This window comes from Varanus komodoensis, unplaced genomic scaffold (assembly GCF_004798865.1).
Source record: "Varanus komodoensis strain SLA01 unplaced genomic scaffold, ASM479886v1 scaffold15, whole genome shotgun sequence".
NCBI classification, from domain to species: Eukaryota; Metazoa; Chordata; class Lepidosauria; order Squamata; family Varanidae; genus Varanus; species Varanus komodoensis.
In genome coordinates this window covers 7,792,901-7,809,780 of record NW_025335440.1, presented here as the reverse complement: position 1 = coordinate 7,809,780, position 16,880 = coordinate 7,792,901, and the positions used below count along the sequence as shown (strand labels likewise).

The 16,880-nt window shown below is 52.1% G+C and overlaps 1 protein-coding gene across 1 annotated transcript; it reads left to right on the top strand.

Moving 5' to 3' along the window:
• The first annotated feature begins 8,497 nt into the window (after nucleotides 1-8,497).
• On the top strand, nucleotides 8,498-16,880 carry LOC123020988. Its single transcript, XM_044425331.1, has 2 exons — nucleotides 8,498-8,841; nucleotides 14,445-16,880. Exons 1-2 carry the CDS (start codon nucleotides 8,557-8,559, stop codon nucleotides 15,903-15,905), a joined length of 1,746 nt encoding a protein of 581 aa, XP_044281266.1. The 5' UTR covers nucleotides 8,498-8,556; the 3' UTR covers nucleotides 15,906-16,880.

Sequence of the window (16,880 nt, the reverse complement as noted above, 5' to 3'; positions counted from 1 at the left end):
TGCCAGGCAGACCTCTTTGGGGAGTGAATTCCATAGGTTGGGTGCCAATATATAAGAAGGGTGCAAGCCAATGCATATTTAGGGGCAGGGGGCGGGGGAATCCTACAACTCCTGGTATGTCCTGCCTTCCAGGAACTCCAGTATTTGAAATGATTGCACCCATGGGCAAGATCCAGCAGCATCATTGGGAAACTCAGGTAACACCAAGAGAAACCTGCCGAAGCCTTCTGTTGTACAAGAAGTTCCCCATTATACCTGGGTGATCCATTGCACTATTTTTCCGCAACAGCCTTGTCAAGGGCTGTGGTGTGGGCAGCATGAGAAAGACAGAAGCATCAGAATCAGAGCGACAGAATCCAAAGCAAGACAGAATCCAAAGGCCGACAGCAACGTCTGATGGCAGATCCATTTTGTATTGATGGACTAGTCCAAGCTTCATGGACAAGCCAAGAATCAAGACCAAGGGAGATGAACAAAGGTGCAGGTCACTTGAAGGAGGATAACTGGGCATTTCAGAAGGCACGGCAAGGCAGGACACTCAGCACATTTCAGGGAAGGTGCAGGAGCTGAACTGCAGCTGGCAGGAAGACCTGGCCTTGCTGAGGTAACACGGCAGGGAAAGGCAGTAAGGGAGCATCTGGGTCAGGCAAGATGCAGGGACTGCAGCAGGCAGGAGGACCTGTGTTGCAGGGGCAAGTGCTGGAGGGAAGAGCTGGCTCTTCTAACGCTCTTCCCCAGGGTCCCCAGCTGTTGCTGCTCAGGGGACTGAGGGCCCCAGCAGGGCCTGGGGCTGATCCTGCAAATACTGAGACAGACTTTCTGGCCCTGGCAATCAGATGGGGCCCTGGAGACAGAGTTCCACTATCCCTCGCACACCTGCACTTGCACAAACATAAGGATAGTTGCATTCAAGGCATAGTTTAGGAACTATTTTCTGCCAGCACATCATTTGCACAAAAGGAATGAATACTCTGCTCCGTTTAACCACTGAAACTGGGACAGGTCATTTGTTCTGCAAGAAGCAACTGGCTAGAAACCTTCCCTGCGTGTGCTCTGTGCAAGCAACGGGAGTTTTGCCTCAAAAAGAGGGCGGGATCCAAGACTGGTGACCCACACGTGGCCAGCTGCCTCCCAGCAGTGGCTGGTGAACCCGCAGCATGGGGCGCCAGGGTTGAAATGAATCCTTTCAGGACCTGTCCCACCGGCGTCCATGGACTTGCTGCTGCACGTGGCCCGGTCCTGCAGAGCGAGCTGAGCCAGGAGGAAGCCTGTGAGCACCTGCTGACCCCCGTTGTGCAGCTGGCAGCCCTCTTCAGGTGCAGCTGCCCAGAGAGCAGTTACAGGACATGGAAGAAGGACACGGAGAGCATCTGTGCCAGTGCCACTCCTGCCAAGATACCTTCTTCCCCACCCAGTGCCACCGACAGGGGCAGTGCTGGCTGCAAAAGGGGGGCACTGCGAGCAGCGATGTGTGAATCGAAACACAGAAACAGAGCGACTCAGAAGGGGCCTCCCAGGCCATCTAGTCTGACCCCCGGCTCCAGTCGTCTCTGCTCACGACATGCCCGCCACACTCACGAACGCTTTTGAGGGTGGGATCCCATCAGATTCCCGGGGCTCGGCTCCTCCAGTTTCAGCACAGTTTGCAGTGGCCCTCAGTCTCATTTGTGGGGCACTCACCAGGAATCGGTCCCTGAGTCCTGCACAAACAGCCCCCTCCTCCTTGTCTAGCATGGCCACTGCCCACTGTGGCAGATGGGGAAGAGGGTTTGTCACCAGGAATGGTGCCCAGCATGCTCGCTCGCAGCCCCCTCCCTTCCACCTGCAAATGGATGACTGAGACACCAAAGGGGTCCAGTGAGCTAGAAGGTAGAACAGGAGATAGAGAAGCGGAGATTGCCTCTGCCGTCGTTATTGCCCTGCACTGGAAGCTTGCAGAGGAGTCATTTCAGTGCCTCAACAGCATCAAGGGTGCAGGCCGGCGATCTGAGGGATGTGAACTCTTGTATTTCAGATGTGCATTTAAGAGAATACACTGCATGATGTTCCCATTTCCAATGAGGAGGCGAAATCTGGCAAAACCCACCGGCATGCTAATACACAGGTCACAGCTGCTTTTGTTTTCTGTTTTTGATTTCCCGTGAGTCTGTGGGAGGTTCAATGCCACATTTCTGAGTTTCGAATCAGGTGCAAGAGCCATGTTGAATCAGCTGGCCTCCAAAACTCTAAGAGATGAATAAGACATTTTGCAAACTGCAGAACTGGGGTCAGAGATGAACCTGCAGGTGGTCTCTTCTAGGATTTAGTAATAGCTTTAGAGTGGCAATTCAGGTTTGGGGTCAATCATTTATCTCAAAGCATCCATCACCTGTCAACTTCCTTGTGCTGATATTGTGTTTCAGTTTTGCAACCCTGGGCAAGAAGCCCAAGGTTGATCTTAGAGATTAGACAGTCTGTTAAAAGGGGGCAGGGATCCCCAGAGGCAGGCTTCCTTCCAAAGCCATGGGGCCCCTCTTGCTCCTGGGCATCTCCGTCTTGTTGGCATGGCCAGCGCTGGCTGAAGTGGGGACCTTCAACAACTGCAAACAGTTCTTCTACAGGAGTCAAGAGCCAACCTGGTTCCCAGGCAGCAATATAAGAAAGATTTGCCAGCGATATGACAACGGATATTATTTTGCCTCACTGTACGATACGGGGTTTCGAATCCCATACTGGTCCGCCTACACGTTGTATACTAGCAAGTGTTCGGATCAGCCCCTGCGAAGGAGCACTTGGTTTATAGAGCCTCAGGTGAGTACGCAGAGAAGCGCCAAGACCGTCATGTCCAAACGGTGTCTCTAGGCAGACCGGGGCACTGCCAGGTGGACAGCACAGTCCAGTGCGGGTGCTCAGCACCCTCCACGGAAGGGCAGGTCGCTCGGCACTTCTGCTGTCCTGATAAACAATTGTTTGCATCAGGAGAAGAGACTGAAGAGCCACCAGCCCATCACACATGTTGGTAAGCACCTGTCCCGCTCTACCCACCCACCTGGGAGTCATCCAGTGAGGCCTTTTCAGAGTCCCAGCTCTGCCCTCGCAGTGCTTCTCCGAGCTCCTTGCAGGCATCTTGATTTCTTCTCCTGCAGCCTAGAGTCTCTCTAGTGGACTTCGGACCACATATTTTGTGCATACGAATTCCTTGCTGAGTAGTTCTTTGTAAACAGTTTCAGAAAGTGATGGAATAGTGTTGATTTTCCTGCCTATGTGTGCCAAGGTCTTTTGGTGTGGGTGTGCACCCGTGAGGAATGGACAAGTGTGTGCATTTGTGTTTCTCTCCGTTTCTCACTTTTCCAACCATAAATCCAGTTCATGTCAAACTTCGGGAATTGTGTTTTTAAAAATTGCAGGCGAATTCATAAGCTCTTCTGTGCACATTCCCTGATGCTTACATATCTGCATGTGTTTTGACTAATAGACATATTTTACAAACACTTTTGTAACGCAATGTGAGTTTGTTATTTTTCCTTTGAAAACATTTACTCTTTATTAGAGAACTCTGTTGCAAAATCAGAGGAGGGTTCCATTAAAAGAAGAACAAGATGAAATGCTCCCTTTCCTCAAGCTCTGACTATAAAATTAATTTGGACTCCGCCAATTCAGAAAACATCCTGATTTGGCCTGAACCAGATCAGAGCTCGATTGCATCCATTTAAGCCTAAATCTGAACCTGAAGATTCAAATCTTTGTTCCTCTCATTAAAATTTCACCTATGACTGTATCTCTCCCCACACTCCCTCACGACTTTCTCCGAATTGAATTATGCCCTGAGAAACAGTCATTCCTCATGGAGGGAAGGTCAGAACATCTTCCAGATTTCAGGAGAGAAGCTGTCCCAGCTTTGTGCTGGGTAATAAAGGCAAGCAGACCAGCCTGGCATAGGCATGAAAGTTTGAGCCTTCTTTGAATATGGACTTGATAATTTGCTGGCATCATGAGATCAAAATTAGGAGCAGATGAGGAATTTATTTAATTTTCAAAGATCTTGTGAGTAGCTCAATGAGTCTGGAAGACAATTTCAACCTTTTTGAGTATTCGCAGTTTGAATTCGATCACTAACCAAGAGGGCATTGAACAGAAGTACAACCTCCCTTCTCAGTGTGGTCCTGGGGGCTGCAGAACCCTTTGGAATCCCCTCTCCCCAATTCTATTCCTAAGAATGCAGTGGAAGATAGAGCGAGGCACCCCAGCCCTCCAGTCCTGCTTGCAAACCTCCCATGATCTTTTCCGAGCTGACATGGACAAAGGCCCACCCCTGGGTCTCCAAGTAGGGTCCCTGCTTTGGCATGGGACCTTCCGGTCATGGGACATGCCCAAATCCAAGACTCATTCTAGTTTGACTACCAAACGTATCTATACTTATGTGCAGTATTTTCAATTGCATATGGATCACTGCACCCTGGAATTTAAAACTGATGTGAAAAGTGAGAAATGCACAGACCTAAGCCTAGGCAATCACAAAGTGAGAGAAACCCAGGCAGTTCACGTTCTGTGTTTTCATGTTGAACGACTTTGTGAATTAAAATTCCGAAATTTGCAATTTTATATATGCCTTGAGTATCTGAAGTAGATTTTGCTATGTCCCCTTCATGGTATCCACCAAATAATTTCTGCCATGAAAACAGCTGCTTCAAGAAAAGCCAAATTTAAGGAAAATCTGTCCCTGAACATGCATGAAGGAGAAACTTTTTGATGCCCTTTTCAGCCATATTGGATAGTTCCCCCTCACATTTTGGAAGATCTTTTTTTATAAGGATATGAGCATTAAAATAGTGAGTGGAGCTAAACATGTAAAGGCCACTTTACATCACTGCAGTGTCCGTTGGCACCTGTGGAAGGTCCCTTGGGTTGCAAAATACCAGTAAATTTGATGCATTCAAAGCCTGGATTTAATATCTTGTAAGGTGGATGGATGGATGGATGGATGGATGGATGATGGAATTAGACCTGCACTTAAATGCTTATATTGAGAAGTGGGTTATTTTAGTCCATTCTCATCTTGGTCCCGGTCTCTTTCTTTGGACAGCTCACATCTCCAACTGCATCACCGAATATGCTCACTGAGGCAGCATCAGGTCTGCCAACAGCTCAGCTGAAACAAAACCAGGCCATCAGCATCGACTATGAAGGCTCCACGTACGACCGCGGACACCTGAACCCCAACTTGTTCCAGTGCAACAAGGGTCGCGATGCCACCTTCACGCTGACCAATGCTGTGCCCATGGATCCCTGCTTCAACCAGATCCGATGGTCCAGACTGGAGGTTGCCCTGAAGGAGCAGCTGACCAGATCCTGCCCAGGGACCCCCTTCCTGGTGACTGGCACTGTTCCTGACCCCGCAGAGAGAATCCCCGACCCTGTTTATGATAATGAAGGTGACCGCATCAGAGAATATAAGAGGGTGTCTGTTCCCAGCCACATCTGGACCGCCGTTTGCTGTGACAATGCAAACCAGAATCTCAAATTCTCCTTTGCATTTCTGGCAGAGAACAAGGAGGAATCATTGCTGCGTATTTTACCAGTGAGCGAATTAGAAGCATTCCTCCACGACCTGTACAATCTTCCTCCCAGTCAAGCCGTAAAATTGTTTGCCGATAATTGCAACGCAGACAGCGAAAAAGGGAGAGAAGTTTTAAACGCGATCAACAATGCCATGTTTAAAGGCTTTCGAGACCTGGTTGAGAACTATTATGTTCTGCTGTTTTCCGATTCACAAAGGGACCAGTTGGACCGAAGCACTCAAGTGGCAGCAACGAGCATGGATGTGGATTCGGATTCTCTCCAGCTGACCAGTGTTGATTTCTCATTCGGCTTTAAAAACCTAACAGCATGGGACAGTTTTGCTAGGACGCTGTCCAGTAAAGAAAACACCGCCTGCGTTCTCTCCTCTGTTCGGGGAATCTCCAGAAACCAGAAAGAGGCAGACTCTTTTCTGCCCAAAGTGTGCACGCTGGAGGAACAGAAGGGCAAGGTCAGCTCCCCCGTCTCGGCCAAGGGGTGGGGGTGTGTCTGGCAAAACTGTGACTATCACAGCGGGACAAAATACATGTGGTGCTCGACCTCGCACTCTTCGGACTGGGACTACTGCTGCAGCGGCAAGTGCGCCTACGACAGAACCGCGGAGAAGTACCAGTGCCGGTCGGGAGACCGAACCGTGACTTGCTCACCACAGTACTCGGCCGTCGCGATCAACGGGGAGCCCTGCCGTGCGGATCACCCCTGCGGCCTTTACGACGAAAGCTACTACTGGTGCTACACAGACTACAAAGGCAACTGGGAGTACTGCTGCTCACCGCTGCACCACTGTGATAAGCACGGCTATTCGTACACGTGGTGTTACGTTGACAATTCATCTAGCAAGTGGGAAAAGTGTGTAGCTTAGACACGAAAGCTGCCAATCGGTTTCTCTTCATTTCTGGTTCCAATGATTGATAACAGGATAAACATAGGAAGAGTGTAGCGGTTCTCTCTCTCTCTCTCTTTCCCCCTCACTGTCTCCCTCTCCCTCTCTCCCCAATCACAGATCCTCCATCAATGGGGCAGCTCCAGTGAAAGCATTGATTGCCGGGGGGACTGAGGCCGGGAAAGTGGTGAGTCCTTCGGTTCCACCTCCCAGCCCGCTTCCCTTCCGCACCTCCAGGACCCCTGTTCTGCCTCCAGAGGAGCTGGAGAAATGGCTGCGCCCACAGGGCCTGGGACTGCAGGTCCGAGGCCGCTTCCTTTCCTCTGAATGCAGATTTGGCCCTCTGCCCTCTGGCAGGGGGTTCTGCCAGGCCATGCCATGTGTATGTGTGGGGGGGATCCCGGGCACCATGAACTTGCATCACTCGTGAAATCAAGCCACGGAGGCCCTCACCAGATCAAACACAGATCTGCAAATGGCTTCAAAGGCCTCTGGCCGGCTAGCAGAGGACACTGGGTAGCCTCGTGCATGCAGCTGCTGTAAGCGTTTGCGTTGATGATTAAATAAAACCAACAGAAAGCAAATCCTCCCTTCTCTTTTGCTTCATTTCTATGCTGGGAAGCGGGAGCTGCTGTGGATGAACTGGGATGGAATAAGTGCTGCAGCCCTCACCAATCTGCTGCTCATAGTTATTCACCGGTGGCACATATTCCTAGATGTGGATCATGGGTCTCCTTGCTGACCAGCCCCAATGCTGGCTTCCAAATATGATGGGCACTTTGGCAGTATAAAACTGCGGGGCCAAACTTGGTTCTCCCAAATGCGGCAATTGAAACATAGAAACAGAGAGAGTTGGAAGGGGTCTCCCGGGCCATCTAGCCTGACCCCCAGCTCCAGCCGGCTCCACTCACGACATGCCCACCATGGGCATGTCTAGCTATCCCATAGCTGAAGATGGGAAGCATGCGTGATCAGCACCCACCAGTAGGTTCAGAGTAACCTCTATCCCCCGCAAATCCTCTTATCCATCCATTTCCACTACAAAAACCAGCCACGGGAATGGAGTGTCCTCACCCCAGCGTGTCTCACTGGACACTTGCCGGCACTGAACTGCTGAGCTCGTCTGGCCACTCAGCCCCTCGGGGCGTCCGCTTCTCTGGAAGTCCTTGGCCGCGAGTCATGCTTGACTTGGCTGGACTCAAGTCTGATCAACAAACTGTTTTTCAAACTTTGACCTCAGAGCATCCCTGACCCCTCAGCTCTTCCCCTGAAGACAGCAGGCAGCCATGGGGTTGCTCGGGCCGTCCGGCTTGTGTGGCAAGCTGGGGCACCCCTAGGAAGTGGGGAATCCATTTTGGGACTGGGAATCCAGCAGATTCCCTTGGTCCGACTCCTTTTGCCACAGCCCCGAGGCCAAATTCGCACAGAAAGCTCCCGCCCTACTGGGCTCTCGCCAGGCAGGGAACCTCATGCGCTGTGCAAGCACCCTCCTCTTGCACACCAGCACGAGCATGTGTGTGTGGTGCTTCCAGGAAGGGGAACCCACGGGAGAGCCGCACGAGCAGGGCCCATCATCCCCGCCACATGCAACAGCCTGTCTCGGCAGTGCTGCACCTGCTGTGCGAGAAGGCTGCAGGTTGCCCAACCTGCCCTGCACACACCTTGCAGGCCCCCCCCCATCCCCACGTGCTTCCCAAGCCAGCAAGTCCGTGGGAACAAGAGGGACGGATTCCGACGGGCCTCATCCCAAGCCCAGAGGGATCGCCAGGGATGGGAAACCGATCACTTACCGTTAAACCTGCAGGTTTTCGGAGGTCGCCAGGGAGGCGTGTTGCTTCAGGCTTGAACCCTGTGTTCACTGTGCCGTTTTGTAACCCTGCCATGAAATAGGGAACAAAGACGGGCACGCGAAAGTTCACGCCACAGGATCCTTCACCCCGAACCTCACCTGCGCTGCCAATCCTGGCCCTGTTTCATCATCCTGCTTCTGTTTCATAATCCTTCGCAAATAAACCAAAGTCGACTTTGCAGAGGAGCAGAGTGCCGATCGCGTTCTGTTCGGGCAATAAATACACGATGAGTCTGAGAGGCGCAGGCATTTTCAAGATCCCCCAGCCATGGCGTTCCTGCGGCTTGTGGTTTACACTATTCTGCTGCCATGGCCAGTCCTGGCAGAAGTGCGGCAGAACTTCGAGAACTGCAAGCAATTTTTCTACAAGGCACAAGCACCAACGTGGCCTTCTGATGTGCAGCTAAAACACATTTGTCAGTATTATGAGAACCATTACTATTTTGCTACTCTGTACCATCAAGGCTTTCGAATCCCATACTGGTCAGCTTACACTTTGAAGTCTGGCGACAGCAATCCGGGGAGGAGGAGCACCTGGTACATAGAGCCTCTGGTAGGTATCCAAAAATGATCCAAGGCAGGGATTTCCAACACTGTGCAAAGGTGAACTTCTGTACTGCAGAATTAAGGGCTTATTCATAATTGGTCAGTTAATTGACTAGAAACCTTTTCAGATATTTCTGGGACAAAAGGCTGGATTTTCTTAACATGCTTCTTTGCCAATACCTGTAAGTGGGGATGTGAACCAGACAAAGGATTTGCTTGGTATTCCAGTTTCACAATTTGTGTGTGTGTGTCGGGGGGAGGGTTCAGAAATCTAAATCTTCACCCTCCTCCCCCAGGCTCTAATTGGCAATCAACAAATGGCTCCTACATTTTCCCCTCTTTGTCAGAACTGGATTTCCTGGCCAGGGAATTGACCACACCAAATTTCAGAGAATTTATGTAGCGATTGTTGTGCTGTCTTCTGGACTAGCCTGGCATAGAAACATAGAAAACAGAGCGAGTCAGAAGGGGCCTCCCGGGCCATCTAGTCTGACCCCCGGCACCAGCCGGCTCCGCTCACGACATGCCCACCATGTGGAGGTCCAGCCTATCCTTGAACACCCGCACCGATGGGGCCTCACCCACCTCCCGGGGAAGCCCATTCCACACCCTCGGGGTCCTGACAGTCAGGAAGTGCTTCCTGGCATCCGAACTGAAACTTGGTTCCCTGAGCTTTGCTCTGTTGGAGCGCGTCCTGCCTTCCTCTGCAGGGGAGAACAGGTCTCTACCCACCTCCGTGTGACATCCCCTCACATACCTGCATCTCGCCAATAGATTCCCTCTGAGTCTCCTCTTCTCCAGGCTGAAGAGACCCAGTTCCCTCAGTCTTGCCACATACGGCATCCCCTGCAAACTGGCCACCAACCTTGTGGCCCTTCACTGCACTGACTCCAACCTGGCTATATCCTTCCTTTAATGAGGGGCCCAAAACTGAACACAATACTCCAGTTGCGGGCGCACTAGAGTCATGTAGAGTGGTAGTAACACCTCTCTCACTCTAGAAGCCACACTTCTGGCTATGCAACCAAGGGTGGCGTTCGCCCTCTTGACCACCACATCACACGGCTGGCTCATGTTCAGCCTGCAGTCAACCAGCACCCTGAGGTCCCTTTCACAAGTGCTGCTCTCCAGCCACTTGTCACCTAACTTGTACTTATGACAACTATTCCTATGCCCCAAGTGCAAGACCTTGCACTTATCCGCATTGAACGCCATCCTGTTGTCTCCTGTACACTTCCATAGTCTGTCCAGATCCTTTTGGATCTGGAGTACCTGCTCCTCAGTTGTGGCCACTGCTCCAGTTTTAGTGTCGTCTGCGAATTTGATCAGCAGACTGTTCACCCCTTCTTTCATGTCGTTAATGAAAAGATTAAACAGGATCGGCCCCAGGACAGAGCCCTGGGGGACCCCACTTGTCACTGGCCGCCATCCCGATGATTCCCCGTTAATGGTTACCCTCTGCTTTCAGTCAATCAGCCATGCCCTAATCCACCGGACGGTGCTTTGGTGTATCCCAAAACTCCTCAGTTTCTCCACCAGGATATCATGGGGCACTTTGTCAAAGGCCTTGCTGAAATCCAGGTATACCACATCCACTGCATCCCCTCCATCTAGCCATCTCGAAACCTTGTCATTGAATTCCACAAGGTTTGTCTGGCAGGACCTGTTTTTGCGGAAGCCGTGTTGTGTGGCTGCCAGCCTCCCTTCCCTATCTAGCATCACTAGATCTCTCACTATTATGAGCCTTTCCATTGTTTTCCTACAATGGACGTAAGGCTAACCGGTCTATAATTCCCCATGTTCTTTCTACTACCCTTTTTGAAAATTGGGACCACTGATGCCACCCTCCAGTCCTCTGGAACGTCACCCGTTCTCCACGAGGTATCAAAAATGGAGGCCAGCGGGCGTGAGAGAACCCCTGCCAACTCTCTAAGTACTCTCAGGTGTAACCCGTCAGGGCCTGGCGCCTTGTAATGTCCAATGCCCTGAGGAGCCCCTCGACTTCAAGGGGGGTGACTCTAATCAGTGCCCCTAAGTCCCCAGCCTCATCTAATCTCCTATGCGGATGTCCCCCGTCCTGCTTTGGGGAGAACACAGAGGCAAAATAGTCATTTAGCATCTGTGCCTGTTCCCCCATATCAGTCACTGGATCTCCTTCCACCTTATTTAGTGGTCCCACCACTTGTCTCCCCTTCCTCTTCCTATTTACATGCTGAAAGAAGCCCTGTTTGTTGCTGTTGATCTTCTTGGCAAGTCTCAGCTCGTAATCAGCCTTAGCCTTGTGAAGAATCCTCCTGCAACGGGCCTCCTCCTCCCGGTATACCCTTTTGTCTATTTCCCCCAGTGCCCTTTTCCTACGGAGGTTCCCCTTTCCTCTAATCCCTCTAACCACCTCCTTTTGCATCCATGGCGGCACTCTCCTCCGCCTCCCCACCTTACTGACTAGAGGTATTGTCAAGGCTTGTGCCTCCAAAACCTCCCTTTTGAGTGCCATCCACCCCTCCTCAACTCGCTTGCCTTCCAGTAACCTATCCCAGGAGACTTTCCCCAGTCTGGCCTGCAGTTGGCCAAAGTTGGCCCTCTTGAAGTCCCAGCTTCTAGTGCTCGACCTGCTGCACGTCCCCAGTCCCCTGATCTCAAAGCAAAGGATGGAGTGATCACTCGCATCCAGAGCTCCCCTAATCTATACTCCATCTGTACTCCAGGCAGGGTGTCCCAACCACACCCTGCCTGGCCACATCGTTTGTGCCCACATGGACCACCAGGAGCAGCTAGTGACCCCCGGAGTGAACAAGATGCTCCACTGTGTCCTTCACATGCTGGATGCGTGCGCCCGGCAGGCAGCAAACCTCCCTTGTCTCCAGGTTGGGGTGGCACACCGCTGCTTCAGTGCCCCTCAGCAGGGAGTCCCCAACAACAATCACCCGCCGCCGTACCTGTGTCCTGGCCCTCGCCTCTCCTGCAGCGGCCCCCTTGCCGCCTGTCATCCCAGGCTGGGGGTCCTGCTGGTCCCCTGAGGCCTCATCAGCCCCAGCCTCCCCAAGTGGAGAGAACCTGTTTCCCAGCTCCAGATTGGTGCCAGGAGAAGGAGGAGGCCGTGCTGGCCTCCTCCTCCTGTGGGTGACATACCTCCATGTCTCCGCAGCTGCTCCTCCTGTGGCCTCTCCCTCAACCCTCTGTCCAGAGGGGGGCTGCTCCGGGGGGGCCTGGAGAGCTCTCTCAGCCCCCAGGCACCTCACCTCCTCCTCTAGCAGGGTCACCATCTTGCACCGAGGGCAAGTGTATCCCTGCCTCTCCTGGGGGAGAAGGGTGAACATGTCGCAGCTCTCGCAGCGGACAGCAACACCCGTGACTCCCGCCAATGCCATCTCCTGGTCTGCCATCGGGATCCCTTCCGAGACCTTGCCTTGGTCCCCCGCCTTGTCTGTCCTGCAGTTCCTCCCACTCGCCCAGTTCTCCCAGACGAAAACCCACTCACACACACACACAAGGATAAAATAAACTTACATTTAAATTGGAAGAAAAACAAAGCACAGCACAGCACAAACAAACAAACAAACCTCCGTGTCTCAGGGAAGGGAGTCTCCGGACAGCCCAGGCCGCAGCAAAGGGACACAGACAAGGGATGAGACCCCGCCCCCTGCTCCCTCCTGGCCCCTCCCACCTCTCTGGCCCCGCCCCTTTCCTCTCCGCTACTCCTGGCCCCCTGCTCCCCTTCCCAGCCCCTCCCTTGCCTTCGCCAGGCCCCTGGCCACTCAGCCTCTCCCCCAGCCTCTGCCTCTGCTGCTCTGCTGCTCTGCCAAGAGGCCAGAGCCAAAAGGCCTCTGTGTGGCTGGGTTTAAATTCCAGTGTGGATACAGAATAGGTAACTTGGTGGAATCATGAGGGAAAAATAAGGGCCAGCAAGATTCCTCTTCTTAATGAGTGTGTTCTGATGAACTTGCTCAACCAGTGACAGTGGGTGGGAGTCTCAAGCCCCTTGACCACGTGGAAACTGGATCCAATCTCCCGGCAAGGAGGAACCAGCAAGGCACTCGGCTAAAGCCCCTCTGACTCCCTGCACGTGGTGCTGGGGGTCACAGAACCCTGCAGAATTCCCTCCCCTCCACCCACATCCCTAGACGTGACACGGGAGAGGGAGCAGCGCCACCTGATTCCCACGATCGCTTCTGAGTAGACGGAGGAAGTTAGAGTCCTGTTTTCTCCTGCCATGGAGGGCAGGACGCGCTCCAACGGAGCAAAGCTCAGGGAACCAAGATTTAGGGTGGATGCCAGGAAGCACTTCCTGACAGTCAGGACCCCGAGGGTGTGGAATGGGCTTCCAAGGGAGGTGCTTGAAGCCCCATCAGTGTGGGTGTTCAAGGATAGGCTGGACGTGCACATGGTGGGCATGTCATGAGAGGAGCTGGTTGGAGCCTGGGGTCAGACTAGATGGCTTAGGAGACCCCTTCTCACTCATTCCGTTTCTGTGTTTCCACAAGTAGACTGACCCAGACTGAGTGCCAGTCACTGGTTTGGGAAAACCCTCCTTCTTCCAAGGAAAATTGGCCCAATCCCAAACTGATGAACAACCTCATAGGCTAGGAACTTCTGAAGGAGGGCAGTTCTCACACTGCCATCAAAAAGTGATTGAGTGTCTCGCAATAAATAGAAGGAACATGAAAGTAAGCAACTTTCACTCCAACCGGAGGAAAGGCCAATCCATACTGGAGTGAGATTGCCAGGGGTCTGACTAGATGACCCAGGAGACCCCCTGACCCCCCTGACTCCCTCTGTTCCTGTGTTTCTATGCATCTATGTTCCTGTGCTCATGTTCTTATGTTTAGCACTTTTGAATTGCTATGAGTTTGGGACAGAAAAATTTAAGTCTGAAAAACAGAGAATCCAAGAGAAACTAAAATGGGCGGATTCTATTGTTCCACTAGGTGCTCACCTTAGTCAGGAATGGGCAGGTAAGCTACCTAGCTGCATAGAAATAGAGGTCTTTTGGTGGGATTCCGTAGTGCCAGATGGCCCACACCCAGGGAAGGCAGCAAACAGGGGGCTGGGAATGGGCCTCCAGTCCGGACTCCAACTCAGAGACCTATGAATTCCATTTTAATTCATTTCCTATATTTATATCCCACCCAACTGCCAACTCTCTGCATCAGAATCCCTTAAAATGCAGCATAGGAACTCCACATGAAAATAATAAAAAAGGTAAAATTAGAACACACAAAATTTCTGCATATCCATTTGTGCAGAGAAATACTTGAAGATCTAATGTTATTCCTGATGATGCAGAAACCCCTGCAAAAGAAAGAAAGCGAAAATAAAATGGTGATTCTAAAAAGCACGCAGAATGTTTTGCCTCGGAAGGTCAAATGACCTTCTGAACCTCGCAAATTGTGCTTTGCTTCTAAGGATGCAGCCGCACAGCAGGGCCAAGCACGGCCTTCTGGGAAGGGTCGCAAAGCAGAGTGGTTCTCTCGCTGCTCTTGACCTTTGTGCAGCTCACCTTGACCATCCAGGTGTGCCAGATGGTTTCTGCAGTAAGAAGTGGCTGCCACCTTGCCGTCGCTGCAGCCTGCTTGCAAATGAACTAATCCCAGTTGATGGCTTTTTCGACAGCTCGCCTTCCCCTCTGCGCCATCCGAGATGACCACTGAGGCCGTGGCGGTGGAGAGGGCAGTGCAGGCCGCAGTGGACAACGCAAGAACGTGGGGGATACCGGTGGATGTGAGGGAAATAAAGAGCCAGAAACAGGAGGACCTGAAGCAAAGCCAAGCTCTGAACGTCGACTATGAAAACACTGCTTACGATCGGGGGCACCTGAACCCAAACTCCTTCCAGAGTGGCAATGGGCGAGACGCCACCTTCACGCTGACCAATGCGGTGCCCATGGATTCCTGCTTCAACCAGATCCGATGGGCCCAACTGGAGAAGATGCTGAGGAGTGAGCTGCTGGAGCACTGTATTGGAAATGGAGGGACCCCCTACCTGGTGACTGGAGCTGTTCCCAATCCTGGGAAAAAAATCCCGGACCCTTATTATGACAAGGAAACGGACTGGACCAGGGACTACAGCAGGGTATCTGTCCCGGATTACATTTGGACTGCCGTTTGCTGTGACAACCCCCTCAATCAGGATCTGAAATTTTCTTTCAGTGTTCTGGCAGAAAACAGCGAAAAACCGTTCCTGCTTGTTCTCCCTGTGCGGATGTTGGAAAACGACTTGAAACAATACTATGAAAAACATCACACTTTTCCTCCCGGTCATTCCTTGCGCATATTTGCTGATGACTGCAATGAAAACAGCGCCACAGGACAGCTAGTTTTAGAAAGGATAAAAAACTCCGTGTTTCAAAGCTTTCAGGACATGATTTCAAATGGTTATTCACTGTGGTTTCCAGAAACACAAATGGCAGGATCGGACCAACTGCCTTCTCCAGGGACATCCGGCACCCCAGGGAGCCTGGACTCCCTGCGAGTGACTGACATGAAGTTCTCGCTGGGCTTCCGTGACCGACAAGAATGGCACAACCACTATGAGAAGCTCTATTCAGAAAACAACATGGCCTGTGTGCTCTCGTCTATCAGTGGCAGCCCCATGTTCAGACAGCGGAGGTCGACAGACCCATCCTGGTCCAAAGTGTGCACTATCCAGCAGCAAAAACAAAGATCTGGGTCTCCCGTCTCCGCCAAAGGGTGGAGATGCGTTTGGCAAAACTGTGACTACCATGGAGAGAGTTACAAGTGGTGCTCCACCTCCTACAAGAACACCTGGGACTACTGCTGCACGGAAAAGTGTACCCTGAACCCAAGCACTGGAAAGCACAAGTGTCGTTCCGGAAGTAAATCGGAGGTGGACTGCTCGCCTCAGTACTCCATGGTGACCGTCACCGGGAAGCCCTGTCGCCCGGATCACCCCTGCGGCCTTTACGAGGCAGATTATTACTGGTGCTACACAGACTACAAGGATAGCTGGGAGCACTGCTGCGCCCCACAGCACCACTGCGATTACTACGGTTATTCTTACACGTGGTGTTACGTTCACGATGGAACCGGTCTTTCGAAGGAGTGCACACCTTAGACCAAGAACGGTGGGCTTCCGGGCGCCTTCATCCCTGGTTCTCTCTACTTCCATGGACTGGAAACAGAATTTTCCAGAACATGGGCAAACGTTTCTCACTGTCAAGCTATCCTGTATCCAGCTATCCGTGCAAGTATCGAATCACACCTGCGTGAAATCAGCAAACACCTTCTTTTCCTTCTCCACTTTAATAAATGATGATTCAAGTAAGCCATCTCCGGAATGGCACAGACCACGGGCCATTGCAGGAGCACGGCTGGAGGCCAGCGCAGCTGAGAATTCCTGCATGCCAAGCCAACCTGGACCTTCACAACCCCTCCCACGGACCCGCTTTCTCTCCCCACTGCCCCACACCCTTTCCAAGGACACTGTTCCAACCTCAGAGAAGTTCAGAGCACTGAAGCCACGGCAGGGCTTGGGTGGAGGGAGCGAATCCTAATGTCAGGCCTCGGCTGACATCAGTGCTGTCACTGTCTCACTGACGAGCGCTTGTGGCTGTGCTGCCATAACGGAAAGGAAAGAGCGGCCCAGTGCAGCTCTTGACTTCCACATCATCTCAGGCGGAGTGCAGGCCAAAACACCAGGTGTCGGAGGGAGGGGGTGCACAGACGGTAACAGAAAGCCCTTGCATGGGCTGGCTCGGGTTTGCACCGCTGTTGGGACTGTTGGGTTCATGCTGTCGATCATGTCAGTGAGCATGACAAGGAAAGGGAGGAAGGATCTGGCAGGACTAGGAAGCTCTTGGGAGGATACAGTTCAGTCAAAGGGAAGCAAAGCCAGTGAAAATGCAAGGGGAAAAATATGTCCTTGGACGCAGGTAACCAATTCTGTTGCAGCCTTCCAATTTTTCAAGTTCTGTTCATGCCCCTTGCTGTAGCTTAGAATTGGAGCTTGGTTCCCTTGTACGGTACCCCTAGAGAGGAGACAGCACGCTTCTATTCACTAAACTGGGTTGTGCCGTCCCCTCTTTGTGAT

Excerpts from the sequence above, each read along its gene's own strand:
- LOC123020988 (XM_044425331.1), top strand. The coding sequence starts at position 8,557 with ATGGCGTTCCTGCGGCTTGTGGTTTACACTATTCTGCTGCCATGGCCA. Across the intron at positions 8,842-14,444 it reads CCTGGTACATAGAGCCTCTG|CTCGCCTTCCCCTCTGCGCC; the intron begins GTAGGTATCCAA and ends CTTTTTCGACAG.